This window comes from Alexandromys fortis, unplaced genomic scaffold (genome assembly GCF_014885135.2).
Source record: "Alexandromys fortis isolate MF-2015 unplaced genomic scaffold, M_Fortis_MF-2015_v1.1 scaffold_22, whole genome shotgun sequence".
Taxonomy (NCBI): Eukaryota; Metazoa; Chordata; class Mammalia; order Rodentia; family Cricetidae; genus Alexandromys; species Alexandromys fortis.
In genome coordinates this window covers 13,557,913-13,574,031 of record NW_026067900.1, presented here as the reverse complement: position 1 = coordinate 13,574,031, position 16,119 = coordinate 13,557,913, and the positions used below count along the sequence as shown (strand labels likewise).

General features: G+C 37.8%; 1 protein-coding gene across 9 annotated transcripts in view; it reads right to left on the bottom strand.

The window, feature by feature from the left end:
• Myo6 (myosin VI) overlaps nucleotides 1-16,119 on the bottom strand; it is a 138,163-nt gene that overhangs the window by 50,026 nt on the left and 72,018 nt on the right. For 8 of the 9 annotated variants that reach the window (XM_050126354.1, XM_050126395.1, XM_050126386.1 and 5 more), the window contains exons 6-11: nucleotides 11,799-11,904; nucleotides 9,679-9,734; nucleotides 9,138-9,235; nucleotides 8,322-8,486; nucleotides 5,926-6,006; nucleotides 2,103-2,283 (exon numbers count right to left, since the gene is read on the bottom strand). In XM_050126354.1, the coding sequence (XP_049982311.1) occupies nucleotides 2,103-2,283; nucleotides 5,926-6,006; nucleotides 8,322-8,486; nucleotides 9,138-9,235; nucleotides 9,679-9,734; nucleotides 11,799-11,904 (687 nt within the window). The remainder of the gene's footprint in view (nucleotides 1-2,102; nucleotides 2,284-5,925; nucleotides 6,007-8,321; nucleotides 8,487-9,137; nucleotides 9,236-9,678; nucleotides 9,735-11,798; nucleotides 11,905-16,119) is intronic. The other variant, XR_007589297.1, reaches the window with a different exon arrangement.

Genomic DNA, 16,119 nt, shown 5'->3' with positions numbered 1-16,119 from the left:
GATAGAAAAGTGCCACTTACCACACTTCTAACATTCGCATGTACATCGACTATTCTACACTTAATTTTTGTGTATTATTTAGCCTCTCCCACAGCTCCCTTCCTAAAACAATGCTATAATACAAATAAAATATATGATGCAACACATTTTCCAATTCCTCTCTTAAAAAAAAAACCTCTAAAAGTTATTCATACATATTCCAAGTACCTAATTTTTAATGCATCTTCAGTTCAGTGACTAATCATCTGTACATTGTTGGATTTATTCACTTACTATCCGCCAAACACCAGTATTCAAACATCTTGTAACTACTTGTGGGTACTATCTCTTTATAGTGAGGAAATGAAGACCCGGAATGGGCAAGGTCATACAAGCAGACAGCACATGATGGAAGAATTCGATTGATGGCCATGTGCCCAGCCATTGCACCATGTTGTGTCTAACATTATTGACTTCACAGATCACAGGACAACAGAGCTGAAAGTCATTGAAGACTGTCCATCTTAGTCTGCTCACTCACAGATGGCAAGGCTCAGTGGCCAGAAGGTAATGAGAGACAGTTATGACCATCTCCCGAGCCAGTCAGACATGAATACAACCAGGCTCTTCTGTCTACGACTTCATTCGTAGCCATGCTCAGCGCCACTGTGCCTGTTCCATATCTGCAAAATGGAGGCACGTCCTATCTCATCATTTTTATGTTTCAGTTATGATTATGAAGGATCTTATGCACAGAAGACATCTTCCCGCCAAGTGCTTGGGATCACACTTAGGGCCTCAAAAAGACTAAGAAAGCTGAGTATCATGGCACATACCTGTTACCCCAGAACTTGGGGGGTGAAGGCTGGACAATCACCTTGAGGTCAGCCTAGACTATATGAGACCTGTCTCCAAAAGGGGGAGAAAGGTTGCTGGAGAATCGGCTCAATAATTAAGAGCACTTTCTGTTCTTGCAGAGAACCCAGGTTCAGTTTCCAGCACCCACAAAGTGGCTCACAACTGCCTGTAATTCCAGTTCCATCGGATCTATCACCCTCTTATGGCTCCTATAGGTACCAGGCACATATGTAGTGTACATATACTCATACATTTAAAAAAAAAACCACTTCAAATTTTAAAAATAGGGAGAGATGGGAAAAGGTGAGGGCTGGGGAAGTACTCCATTACACTGAGGTAATCATGAGTCCAACACATTGTTTCTTTAATGGTCTTTCCTGCTTTCTCTGAGGCCCCCTTTATATATATATACTATTACTAGGAATTGTACTTTTTAAAAGCACTTATGGATTATCCCATTTTGGAAATGAGTACAGCTCTGCGATCTGACACCAAAACCCATAGTATTGGCTGCTGTGTTAAGTGAGGCTTCAGGCTCTTAAGGCATCCTTGATGTAAGTTTCGAGCAAAATGTATTCATGCAGGGCTAGTAAATGTTTTACTCTACGGGAGGAAGTCATAAGTCTTTTGGTTTCATATGGCAAAGTCCCCGAGGAGCACAGCTTTACCCTGGAGCATGCATGCTGGCACAGACAATACACAGACGGTGGGAGGAGCCATAGTCCACTAAAATGTTACTTACAAAAACAAGTGATGGGCAAGATTTGTCAATTCTATATTCAGATATCAAACTTGTAATTATATAAAAAGACTTGTTGTTTCTATAGAAATGGTAACATTAAAACTAAAAGTTACTATTTTGGTTGAATTTAAATACTTTTCAGCTTCCATAAGAATAAAACTTTTATTTTTATCTCCGACTAGAAAATAGGCTGTTGTATATTAAATTACCCCAATTAACTTATTCAAGCTTAGATCTGTGAAACAGAGAGAGTAAAAACATATATTAACAGATAAAAAATATTCCATTAAGTATGAAAAGTACAATATTAGCTGGAAATTTTTTAAGCACAAATCACATAATAGCTACTAATTTGTTCAAAACAATTTCTCCATCTGCCAGATCACCACATAACAGAGGATGTCCCAGAAATTTTTTCTAATTTTAACAAACCTACACACAAATGACTGAGCATTCATATGGCTAGGAAATGACAAACATTATACTCAATTTTATTCCTTAGTTAAAAATGTAAAGAAACAACCTGAAGTGCTTCCGGCTTCCTCAAAATCAATATTTCCAAGGTGCAGGACACCAGCTACGACTCGGAACAGATCAAGTTTTTCTTCGTCATCCAAACCAATCTTTTTCATGGCTGTGCACATCCTAATAAAATCTCCATGGTCATCTAACAGAGGGTCTTTCAGGGAACCTGCCTTAACATACTATAAAGCAAGAGGGTATCAACTGACTGGTCTTTACGTGATTCAGGTAAACTACAAGCTACAACAGAAGGTCTGTTAATGCAATATACAACATGCAAAAATAAAATCTGTCAACAGAAAAATGTAAGCATTTCAGCACATTCAAAAACAGAATGGTATATAAAGGGTATGCAAGAGCTCTCTGTACTATTTCTTAAAACTTAATGTGTACCTACAATTTTTTTCAATGGAATAAGATGTTTTGCAGCTAAAGTAGGATGCTAAGGCTAATGTATTGTAAGTCGAGGATATGAGATAAATACAAATTAGTGAAAGGGGAAAGAATGCTGGCTGAAATGAAGCAACAGCCTCAGATCAAAAAAAAAAAGAAATAAAATAGTAATAAATATGCTCACTCATCTGTTAATCCACAATTTATACAATGAGAAAATGTTCCATGATGACCCATGTAGGTTAGAAATATATGCAATTTTGTCAGTTAAAAATAAATATGAAAAATAGGACAAGTGAAAATAATTATAATAAATAATTTAATGTGCCAATAAGCATGGCACTATGTTAACTACTGACAATTATATCATATACACAGGCAAATCGAGACAAGACAACAGCATCTCCATGGCCTGAAAAATAGTCTTGTAATTTTTCTATATTATATGTATGAGATGAGGTGAGTTACTACACATTAGGGAAATGCAATGGTTTTCTGAATGTGAGAGAGAGAGAGAGAGAGAGAGAGAGAGAGAGAGAGAGAGAGAGAGAGAGAGATCTGTTTTCTCTCCTAAAAAATGCATCTCAAGTATTCCTATGTTAGGATCTAACAAACTCGGACAGAGAATGATGAAAGTTAGGCCTGCAAAGCAAAAAGATGTAACAAAAAGAGAAGTTACTAGACACAGAAAAACTGATCTAGGAATTTTCCAGAACTTGAGCATTAAAAGCTAACACTAAAATAAGGAAGCTCAGCATCAGAATTAATGAGAATTAAAGCTGTCTGATGTTTTCTTCTCTCAGCATGCAACTGCTTCTCGTGTCCCAGCATGCAACTATTTCTCGAGTTAACAGTCTGCCTGCTTTTCACAAGGTGCTTTAAATGGCTGATTGTGTGCCAGATTTCCGGAAAATGTCTAGAAAAGGAAATTCTATTTCATTCTTTAAAAGCAGCAAAAGCAACAACCGCATGCAAAGTTTAAAGAAACACTATCATGCAGAATTTTTAGTCTCGCAGCTGAGCATCTGCATCATTTAAATACTGTTTTCTAATCAAATCTTCATGAACATATTGACTTCACGGCAGACTGAAAATCCTGCATTCTCCTAAAATTTGCACACAGCACAAAGACACCCAGACAGAATGAAGCAAAGCGTTTAATTAGTCAAAATGATCACCTCGTCCTCCTGACAAAGAAGACATAAAAAGTAATTTAGATATATTAAGACACTGTTCACCTTTATATATTATACACATGCACATTTCTCTCAGTGATGTAAGATTTCTGATAAAGCATTCTCACTCTAAAGCATGGAAAGATGATGTTTTCCTCCCTGCAGATGCCTTCTACTCTCTGGAGGGTAAGCAGGGGCTTTCTCTTCTCGCTCCTGCTTTTGCCTATGCCTTAGCAGTTTTTATTTGTTTTCCCTGCAGGACCACTGCAATTGTCCTGAATGTGTTTTGATTACCTTAGTAGAAAGACTACAACTTATATATCTTGATGGCATCTTATAAAAACATAGTCTTTTAAGATGCAGTAAAGTAAATGCTATAATAAATGTTGATGTTGCTTCCAAAAGTCTCAGCCACGGCTGTAACATAAAGTTTACCAAGAACTCAGATATCTATGTCTAAAACAACATGTCAAGTATTAAACTAAACAAGTATTAACTGCAGTTTCATGTGTTCATAATTTGAAATGAGAATTGTATTTTCTTTCTATACATTTATATTAATGTATTTTACACATAAATTATCTTACCCAGCCTGAGTAAAGTCAAAACATCTGATTGGCAAGTGTAGAACCATTAAAAACTGCTAATAGTAAAAAGGTACTCAGCTGACATAAATATTTTTAAAAATAATAGAGTTAAGATAAACTAGTACCAATAACCAATCCTGATTTAGTTTTCATAACTGAAGTGCATGGTTTAGACACAATACAACTGATTACTTGAATTCTGTGGATGAAATGTATAAATGTTTAAAATTCTTAAACATTTGATGTTCTTAAAATAATAATTATGTAATTCTTAGGTTATTTAATGAGACCAAAATATATAAAACTGCATAATATATCCCAAATATATGGTTGATACAGCAAAACTATAATGTGAACAGCCTTTCACAAGAATGCTTAAGGTATTTACTATTTCAGCTCTTCCTTCTGTAGACAGTGAATTAAAAAGCATACTTTATGCTTTCTGTTGGGATGTTCCTGCAAAGGCTCATGTGTGGAAGACTCGGTTCCCAAGGCAGCAGTATTCAGAGGATGGCTTTGGGGAAGCGACTGGATCATGAAGACTCTGTCCTCACCAGGAGATTAATCCACTGGTGGGCTCAAAATGTGATGAGCTAAACTTGGCTGACTGAACTAGAGGGCTTGTGGTCTTTACCTTGTCCCTGACACACACTCTCTCTCTTTCCTTTCCTGTACCTCACCTCCCACTCACTTCTGGCCACCAGGAGGTGAGCAGTTTTACCTAACCACCTACCCTCTGTTGTGAATTCTGCCTCCCCATGGCCTAGAATCATGGCGATCACTAACTTGTTGTGGAATATGACTTTAATTATGTACAGGTGTGTTACATTTCTTTATGCTGCATTTGTTTAATTATGTAAAGATGTGGTGCTGTTTCACCTTGCCTGCCTAAGGCACCTGATTGGTCTAATAAAAAACTGAGTGGCCAATAGCTAGGCAGTAGAGCGATAGGCAGAGCTTGAGGGCAGAGAGAAGTAGGAGGAATCTAGGCTCTGAAGAAGAGGGAGAAAAGAGAATGAAAAACAAAGAAAGGGACACACCTGGGGCCAGACATACAGGCAGCTGACAGACATGGGGAAGCAGGAAAACAGGACATAGAGAATGAAAGAAAGGTGAAATGCCCCAAGGCAAAACATAGATGAAGAGAAACAGGTTGATTTAAGTTAAAAGAGCAAGTGGGACAAGCACAAGCTAAGGCCAAGAACTCACAACTAATATTAAGTCTTTATGTCATGGTTTGGGAGCTGGTTTGTGGCCCAAAGAAAGCCTGTTAAAACTAGACATGGACTGAAATATAAAATTGTGAGTAAAAATACACCTTCCCCACTTTAAAATAATTTGCTCATATATTTTGTCACAACAGTAGAAAGCTTACATATAAATATTCTTAATTAGTAATAGTAATATCAAAGTAGGTTGTTAAAATATGGTGATTGCTAGGAAATTTCATAGCATAAAAATTCAAAAAAAGAACATGAAGAAAGCAATGCATTTTGGTTCATAGAGAACAGGAGCCTGCTGTTCTATATATGACAGAGGTTTAGAGAGAGAATTGTACCACCATTCAATTTTAAAACATAAACCTGAAACAAGAAGTTCCAAAATAAAGACATATCCATTAGCAAATATTTTTACATTAAAGATTTTAATTAAAAATAATCTACTGTACCTCAGGACTTTTTCGGTTCTGTAAAATCTGCTTGTCAGTTTCTTTGTTAGCGAAGTACCTAGTGCAGCCTCGGTTTAAATACTAAAACAGAGAATTGATGGACAATTAACATGGGATCCACTGGGAAAGAACAGGACTACATAGTTAATTCAAGGTCAGCCTCTGCCTTGAGGAAACAAACAAAAACCAGGGACCTGAAGGTGAAATTTAGCAACTCAGGATTAACCTACTATGCAGCAGAAGGTCTTGGGATTAATCTCAAAAATTGCACAAGTGTGAAGATCTAGGAAAGAGAACTATTTCTTCCAGCTTTACAATGGCAAGAGTCAGTACCTGCCCTTGCCATCTATTGTCATTCTACACCAATTTTCTTAATATTCCAGGATTTTTGTCTGATTGCACCAAATGTTCCCTGAAAGTACATAAAAGTATTTTTAAATTTATAATAATGTTGAGCATTTTTAACTTTATTTTGAAGGATACACATATATTTCATACAAATATGTTAAGCCAGTAAATCTCTTAATTATGAATCCGTTTGGATAAAGTAATGACAAAATAAAGTTCAACCATTTTGAAAGCATTCATGCTATGCCTTTGTGTTTATAATTTGATCAGTAAATTATAAGGACAGACTATTTTTTAAAAAACCTTATAAAATTATCAAAACACCTTCATATAATCTATAGTGAATATATATTTGGGGAATGGGATAAAGGTATGGTTGTTTGTAACATGACACCTGCCACCACTGAGACTGCTCTAGAGGAAATGAAATCCATCCTGCTGGTCCATACCACAAAGACAGGAAAGCCTTTGGTTGCTCTTGGTAGCTGCCCTTGCAGGATGCCCTCTCTGTGCCGGGAAAGGGTGCAACTTCTGAGCCTGAAATGGTACGATCCCAAGCCTCCACACAAAAAGAAACACTGTATTAAAGCCGTAGTCGTCACTTGACTTTCTGGCCAGCTAAGTGTTGGCAAAATCTAGACATATATCATAATTCATGGGATTTCTAGCAGCTTGTATTTCTTTTTTTTTTAAAAAAAAAAGGCAAAAAAAATGCCTTGTCTGTTTTCATGAAGAGATGATAAGCAATTAACTTCAAATTCCAATTAAGTTGAGAATCAGAGGTCAGAAGAGGAAGGGTGTCAAATCCCCTCAGACTGACATTACAGATGGCTGTGAGCCATCATGTGGATGCTGGGAGCTGAACCCAGGTCCTCTGCAATAGCAGTCAGTGCTCCTGACCGTGGTGCAGCCTCTCAAGCCCTCCCCCACCACCACCACCATACTATCAAGCATCAATTCTTCCACCAGGATTTTCAAACTCCTAATTATCACAGCATTGGGGTGGGGCAGACATGTATAGTTTCTTCCCATCCATCGTAACAGTCAGACAGTGTGTGCATTTCCACCACATTCTAAGTTGCCCAGGAACAAGACAATGCCTTGTTTATCTTTTAATCCTGGCACGATGTCTAGCACCCAATAATCAGCAGTAAGTATTTATTGCTGAATTGTACTAAGGGGTATAATGATGCTTTCTTTATTAACATTGGTTCAGTGATCGCAGTTTTTACAGCTACATTAAAGATAATTTCAAGGCTAGAATTACAGAACCTTATAAATTTGTAATTGGGTTTAAATTAATAAGGTTTTAAACATCTGTCCTTTTACCTACTGAATTACATATACTGATATACATGTTGAGAAATACTTATCTCAAGTATTGTGAAAAGTGGTTGAGATTTCAGAGTTGCTTACACTTCAAAGTATTTGCATAAGCTTTCAATTTCCAACTGAGCATCACAAATCTAAGACTACAAAGAACAGTGCTTGAGATCTGGGGATTTCATATCAGAGATACTGAACTCGAATAGACTTCCAAATCTCAATAGAGATCTCATTGGAAAGACTATAGTTCTAACACATCATCTAGTTACATCTCAGGTATCCATGGGAGTTGCAGGGAACCGATGCCTTGGCCCCTTCTGGATACTAGATCCAAAGTTTACAAACCCCTTAAAACAGCATCACACTTGTACACGATCTACATATACACAGCCTATCAAAAACTTCAAATTACATGAAAACTGTTTATAATTCTTACTACAATATAAATGCTCTGTGAAGGAATATTATCCCTTATTGTTTAGTAAAAATAATAGGGAACTAACACAAGCTCAGTATAGATGTATTCTTTATCATCCCAAGTGTTGTCAATTCATGATTAGTTAAGCCTAAAATGTAAAATCTGCAGATTCAGAAGCCCACTGTATTTCACTTACTGTAAGTTATGTATAAATACAACTAGGTATCAAAATACAGTGAGTTTTAGCACTGAGAGGATAAACAATTTACAAACTTCAAGTGAAATTTATTTTCCTTCAACTTACCCGAAAATTATCTGGGGAACTCAAGTGCAGCTTCTCCCTAATGTCTTCTGAAGCCCCAGCGCACAACCTGTAGAATATATGGTAATTGCGCTCCTCTTTGCCTTGAACACAGATCCTAGACTTCTCTAGGAGATAGTGAGAAACAAATCCTCCAACAACTGAGCTCTAAAAGACAAGAGAGAAAATAGATTATTGCATTTATGGGATTGAAAAAAGCATAATGTTCATTTTATCTTTTCTAATAAATATTTGCTTATCAAAGAAGTTAAAATATTTAGCAAATATTGCAAAGAAATATCTAATGAGTATTTCTACAGTTCATCCTTCATTTTAAACACTGTTCTCCAGTCTCCATCCTGACCCTTTAGGTTTGGAGCCTCTGCAGCATCCGAACTGACTTTGTGGTGGGCCCACAGATGGGTGCCGAAGGCTCTCATATTACATCACCCTCACCTCATGCTGAGAAGACACTAACTGCCCTGACATCATCGTTACAGACCACACAGACCCACAAATACATGCATCACTATTATCATGTTGCACCCCATGAACATATACAATATCCCATTATCAAAACAACAAAAGGATCAAATATGAAAAAAATTAACTACAAAGCTGATTGATAATGCAGCCAAATCCAATATTTTGATTTTAAACTGATAGAAATTCTGAAGTCATTCTAAATACACGCACACAATAATAATTACAATAATAATAATCTCAGAAAGGACTGTCTGTATTAATTAAATTCTAATAAGACCCTTACACTTGCCACAAACATTTCCCAAATGTATCCCACACGCAGCTTTCATTTACCTTTTCATTGAAATGAATTTCCACGAACTTTCCAAATCGACTGCTGTTATTGTTACGAACAGTCTTTGCATTTCCAAAAGCTTCCAATAGTGGGTTAGCTATCCAAAAAGAAAAGAAAACATCTCATCAAAAATGTCACAAGAAAGGCATGAGGAAAAACTATGGAGCGACATACATATTACATCTCCACAGGGAAAAAAAATGGGAGGAAATGATGAATAAATGCTTTTAGAAATATTAATATGGAAGAACTATCAAGTAATGTCAAATTCCACAAGTGTTAAATGTTCGCCTACTGTCCTGGTTTTACTTTTGATTGACAAGTAGACAGGATCTAGGGTCACCTAGGAGACAAGCCTCTGGCACAGAGAAAGACAATAGGTTGGTTACTAGATCAGTATGAAGACAGTATGAGCAAAGATTTATAGGAGATGGAAAGGCTTTTCCACCTCTAGGAGAAAAGCACTGTAGACCACAGATAAAAAGATTCTTCTAAGTTAACTTCAGATATACCTAATTAAAAGATAAAAATCAACAATACCTTCAACAATTCTATCATCAATATCTTGACCAGTCCCATAAGATTCTGTCAGGTATCTATTTAAAATACAAGATTATAAAAAACTTGAATAATAATTGAGTACAAAATATTTATAAATTTACTATTTAATACATACCAAACTGAAACATGAGTCATCATTGTAACTGCTTAGTTATTTTTAATTTTTATTTATCTTTCTGTATGTGTCTTGTGTGGGCATATGCAAGTCATGGAATTATATTTTTAAGCTTTTTGGAAATATTCTGATTTTTAACAAATTTTCAACTAGGTTTACATAAGTATCTTAATTAACTATTTAACTTAATAACTATATACATTTACATAACAAATAGAAACTTTCATACCCATCATGAAAAAACTAAGAACTGTAATAGATTAGAAATAACATTGATAAAAAAAAAAAAACAATTCAGGATATGCTGGTTCTAGTGGTATCTTCACCACTAAATTTAACTTTCTTGAGTTTGTGTGGTGATATACATTGATACCAATTCCATAGGACCTGGAATCATCTAGAAGGCAGGTCCACGGCCATGTCTGTGAGGGATTGGTTAGATAACTGAAGTGGAAAGACCCACCCTGGACGTGAGTGACAGCATTCCATGTGCTGGGATCCTGGACCACACGGAGAAGATCTAAAAGGCTAGGCATAGCACTCACTCATCCCTCCCTGCACCCCGTCTGTGGATGCAATGTGACCAGCTTCTGCCAGCATGCCTTCTCCACCATGGTGTATTTGAACCCTTGAACCATGAACCAACATGAACCTTTCTTCTCTTAACTTCTTCTCATCTAATTTTTTGTCACAGCAATGAGATGATTTACAGTATTTAAATTGAAAGAATGAAACTATAGTCCTGAGGTAATGTTCCCTCCTCTCTTAAAATGTTATGATTGTACACCAAATGTTGAGAGTTTAATATGATGGTAGAAAGGGGGATCTGATGAGAGAAGGTATAAGAGAAAGTCTAAACAAAAAGTTGTTTCAAAGATATTTCATAGCATCAACATTGAGAATAGCATGTCCACTTGGATTCTGAAGGAATACTCCTAGGTTTCTCATTGCCTAGCTAGCACTAACTTCTTAGAGAATCCTCCAAAACATAACACACCACAGCCAGCTTCCTACAGCACAGAGATTGCCTTCCATATAAGATGTTTATTTCTTCCAAACTATTCCATAAGGAATGCAATGGTATGAAAAGTCAATCTGCTTAAATACCCTGTCATTACCCCCTACTGACTCTCTCTCTCTCTCTCTCAAAACTGCACTATTCACAATAGCCAATAGACAGAAACAACCCAACTGCCTATCAACACATGTACAAATGCAGCAAATACAATAGTTCCCTGCAATGAAATTTATTCAGCCCTAAAATTCATGAAGGAAATTCTAATGCATACTATAACATAGGACACATATTATAACATGGATTATTATATATATTTTTTAAGAGTCAGGGTCTTACTAAGTTTTCTTAGCTCCCATTCCCTTGAAAGGAAAGTGATCTTCCTGCCTCAATCTCCCAAGAAGCTGAGTGTGTGTGTGTGTGTGTGTGTGTGTGTGTGTGTGTGTGTGTAGACATATAGGCAGGCACATGTCACTATAACCAGCTCAAACATGAGTGAATCACATAGTGAACTAAATGAAATAAACTGAAAGATTAATACTATATGATGCCACTTAAACCAAGTACTTAGAGAAATGCATAGAAACCCGAAAGAGAACAATGGTTCTGGGGGAGTACTATTTGATTTATGTACTTTTTATAAAAATTACAGCATCTGGAGAGTACTATTTTATTTATGTACTTTTTATAAAAATTGCAGCATCTGGGGAGTACTATTTTATTTATGCACTATTTAATAAGTGCAGCATCTGGGGAGTACTATTTTATTTATGCACTATTTAATGTTGCAGCTCCCATTTTGTGAGATGAGGAACATAAACAACACAATGACACGGATGTGATGACATGAATGTCCCTCATTACTGCTGAACTTCAAAACGGGTAGTTGGCAAACTCAGTGTTACACATTTTTTACTATGAAAATAATGTCAGACTGCTCAAAACACTGCAGATTAGCTAAATACTCACCTTAGAACAAACTTTGTATTTTCTGTTTTGCCAGCTCCCGATTCTCCAGACACAATGATAGACTGGCTCATCTTGAGCACCTTCATGTCTCGAAAAGCCTTATCAGCTGCAGGCAAAGCAACACAGTAATATAGCAAGCTAAGTTATTGGCAAGAGTTTACTCTAGGGGCCTTTACTCCTAAAGAAGTCATGAATGTGTGTTCAAAGATAAAGTCATCCAAAAGGTTTCTGTATTTACTTGCAAGGTTCCTAACAGCTAAGTAATAAAAAAAATCCAAACATCTCAAGATTGTGCTAGATTGTCTCCACACTGAGTTTTGGCTCAGCTCAAATACCAGAGTAGAGCTGCCGAGAGACAGGAAATGCTCAGTGCACATAGATAATGAGGTCTCCAGTGAAAAGCAAGAAGGAATAAGCTTCCAATTAGAAATTTGGCAACTGTACCCATTGTGAGAGAGAAAAACAACTGAAAAATAAATCTAGGGAATGATATTTTCAGCTCCATCCACTGACCTGAAAATTTTATAGATGCATTTCCATTCACAGCTGAGTGAGGAAACCCAGACCCAGAGAGAACATCACACGGTTTCTCTCATTTGTGGGTGTTAGCCTTGAATCTCCAGATGTGTGTGTGTGTGTGTCTCATTTGCAATAACCACAGCAGTCAAAAAATTAGTAGGGAATCATCAGGAAGTGGGGCTTTCAGGGGAGGGAAAATAGGATGCAGTAACATAAAGGGGAATGATGGAACAAGGATGGTTGAATGGGGGTAAGGAATGGGAGGAAAGATAAAGGCGGGAATAGGGTAGAGGGGAGCGGGAGGGCAGGGTAAAGGAGAGAATATGGGGAGAGATAACACACTAAAGACCTTCTAAAAGCAGTCATGAAAATCTACCACTGCAGAAGCTTCCTAGAATATAAACATACACATATAAGAAGAGCTTAAATGGAGTTACCCTCTAATGCGGCAACAATGCCCTATTAGATACTATAGGCTAACAAATTAAAAGCCCAATGTCAGAATATGTTACCTCATTGTTGGCCACTGAAGTCCCAAAGACTCCAGATATTGCCTGAAAATTCTCATTATTCCAGAACTTGGCAGCAAGACCCTTATCACATACCTGAGTCAGAAAACATGAAGAAATCAAGCTGGTACTGACTTGGATGTAAACTTCATCCCTATTGGCTAACATTCCTAGTTCTGGGAGGTGCTGTGCATGCTACCAGAGGAGAAAAGGAATCCAAGCTTATCCAGATGTGAACCCTGCAAGCATCAACGACAATGTGCCTGGCAAGACAGGCCCACTGGTGCAGCAGTGGCATGGAAGTCATAAAAGTAACAAACCATTTTCTGCTTGGACTAAAGGCTCTCAGCACCAGATGAAACCCATAGCTGGCGCAATTAATCGGGGCCAAGAACCTGTGGCTATACAGATCATAGGACCTAGCAAGTAATCTACTCCTGTTACTCTGCTAATAAGAGATAATATTTTTAAAAAAGATATAATATACCAACCCCTAACTACTTCTCATTATATCCACAGATTACTGCAGCTCTCAGGCTTCATCAGAAAAGGTTCTTTTTTTAAAAGACCTATATATTTTTATTTTATGTGTATTGATGTTTTGACTGAATATGTGTTAAGTGTGCCACATATGTATGTGCCTACAGAGACCAGAAGAGGACATCAGATCCCTCTAGAACAACAGTTTACAGGTGTTTGTGAGCTACCATGTGGGCGCTTGGAGCCAAACAAGGGTCAGCAAGGCTCTTAACCACTGGTCTATCTCCCCAGCTCAAGAAGTTTCTTTTGGCATTCGATGGTGATTAACACAGATTGCCACAATTGGTCAAGGTTCAAAGAGTAATTGCTTGTGGAAGTCTCAGCCCTAAGTAGAGCAACTATAACACAACCCTATCCTCCCAAAGCTCAGGGATCACTGCAGAAGAGGGGGTAGAAAGGGTGCAATAGCAAAGGCATCAGCAGATCATAAGGTCATGACAGCGTTGGATACAAGAGGAGAGTTGCACATATGAACCCACAGAAATTGTGGAGCACACGCAAAACAAGCCCAAGACAAGTGCAAGCTCAGCCCAGACAGAATCCCAGTGTGGAGAGAAAGAGGTGGGCACGAAGTTCCATCACTAGCTGAGGAGCTACTGGTAATTCACAGCTGCCAGAAGAGGGAGAGCTGACTTCTTGAAAGGTATGGCCCTTGTAGGTCTAACATACTCCAGAAGGTGGACACACACCTAAGAGTGGAGGGCCAGCACTAATGGCGCTCAGTGTAGCTTTACAAAGAAAAAAAAATGAAGACACAAGTAGGGTGGGGATGGAATTGGGGAACTGATCTGGGAGGAGAGGAGTGAGGGTGGTGAATCTGAACAAAACACAAAGTACAAAATCTCAGAACTAATAAAAATATTTAAAAACTAAACCTATGCAATTTTGCTCTCTGTACTCTTAAATTTAAAAATTGTACAGACTGTGTTAACATTTCTAAGATAGGCCAAATTAAATTGCTTTAAGTCTCCCTAACTTAGAATTATTTATATAGAATCATTACCTATCTTCCTTACACTATAAGAAATGAAGCTGTAATGGCTTAAGTGTTTAGATTACACAAACTAAGCACAATGAATTCTGTTGATGTGACTAAACAGAAAATGAAGTAAAAAATTAGTTCCCCCAGAGATCTTCACATTGAGCAAAATTAGTTACTCTCCGAAGGATAAATATCACATTTTCCCTCATGTGACTTGAAAGCAGAAGGGAGACTAACTTGGAAAGAGGAGGGATCAGCACGAAAGGAGAGAGGGACAACAAGGGATAAAGAAGAGGAGACCATGAGAAAAATACATGGTATAATTTCCTTTGAAAATGTCACCATGAACTGATTTTTACACGGTGAACATTAAAAAAAAATAGTTCCAAAGCAAGTTGGCTCAAGAAGACAACTTGTGCTATCCATACAAACAAAAATAGCTTCACAAATGGATTTTACTCTAAGAATAATCTACAAACAGTGTTGCGTGGGTATTCCCACCAGTCCACTGTGATTGGAGCATCTGCCTGCAGAGAAATGCTGCAGGCAGGCAGAGGGACATTTGGAAAGGATGACCCAGTACGAGGCCCTTGGGTAACTAGAGACATACTCTGAGGAATTCCCCTAAGCTTGCTTAAAAGGAGCCTGCGAGCTTCTCTCGGGGTCGCCATTTGCTTATTTACTGTTTGACCTCTTGCATTCCTGTGAAAATAAATAAATGCTCCTGTTGATTGCATACATGTCTGGTGGTCTTTTGTGGGACTTCACGTGGACCCTAACACTGGTTATATCTGACTACAAAGGCTTTGCCAACATATCCTGAATTTGTCAAGATACAGGTAGAACGTAAGCTCTAATTTCTGATCATCCACTCCACCCCTCTGCGCCTCCAAACCAGGGTCTTCAGGATGAGAGGCTGAGAAAGTCAAGACAGACACTATTGTTTTCCCACTTAGGCTCCTCAGTCATTTGAAATTCTGCAATTTTATATAAAAAGCTATGGAGCAAGATAAAGCAAAGAAGAGGCCTGCTATAACAGCTCTTCAAGTCTTGCCATGCCAGGATAGCACACACCTTTGCCAGCACTCAGGAGGCATAAGTAGGTGGATCTCTGAGTTCAAGGCCAGCCTGGTCTACAGAGTGAGTTCCAAGACAGCTAAGGCTGTTACACAGAAAAACACTTGTCTCAAAAACAGAACAAGAACAAAAACAAAACAACAAACAAACAAAAATCCCTAGTTCCAGTCTGGCTCAGGTAACATATTTAATGCCCAAGCTAAGACAGAAGGAGGCCTTGTCTCAGAGCTGTAAAGGAGACCACCTTGGAGATGCACTTGATCATAAGGATTGAAATATACCATTAGAACCAGGCCTGATGACATACCAGCAGCAACCCCAGACCTCAGAAAGGAGAGACAGGGAGATCAGGATTTCAAAACTAGCCTGCCCATTGGAGAGAGAGGTGTGTTGAAGTCTCCTACTATTAGTGTGTGTGGTCTTATGTCTGCCTTGAGTTTTAGTAATATTTCTTTTACATAAGTGGGTGCTTTTATATTAGGGGCATAGATATTCAGGATTGAGATGTCATCCTGATGAATTGTTCCTGTTATGAGTATAAAGTGTCCATCTCGATCTCTTCTGATTGATTTTAGTTTGAAGTCAGTTTTGTTGGAAATTAGTATGGCCACACCTGCTTTTTTGTTAGGACCATTTGCTTGAAAGACCTTTTCCCAACCTTTTACTCTGAGTAGATGCCTGTCTTTGTGGTTGA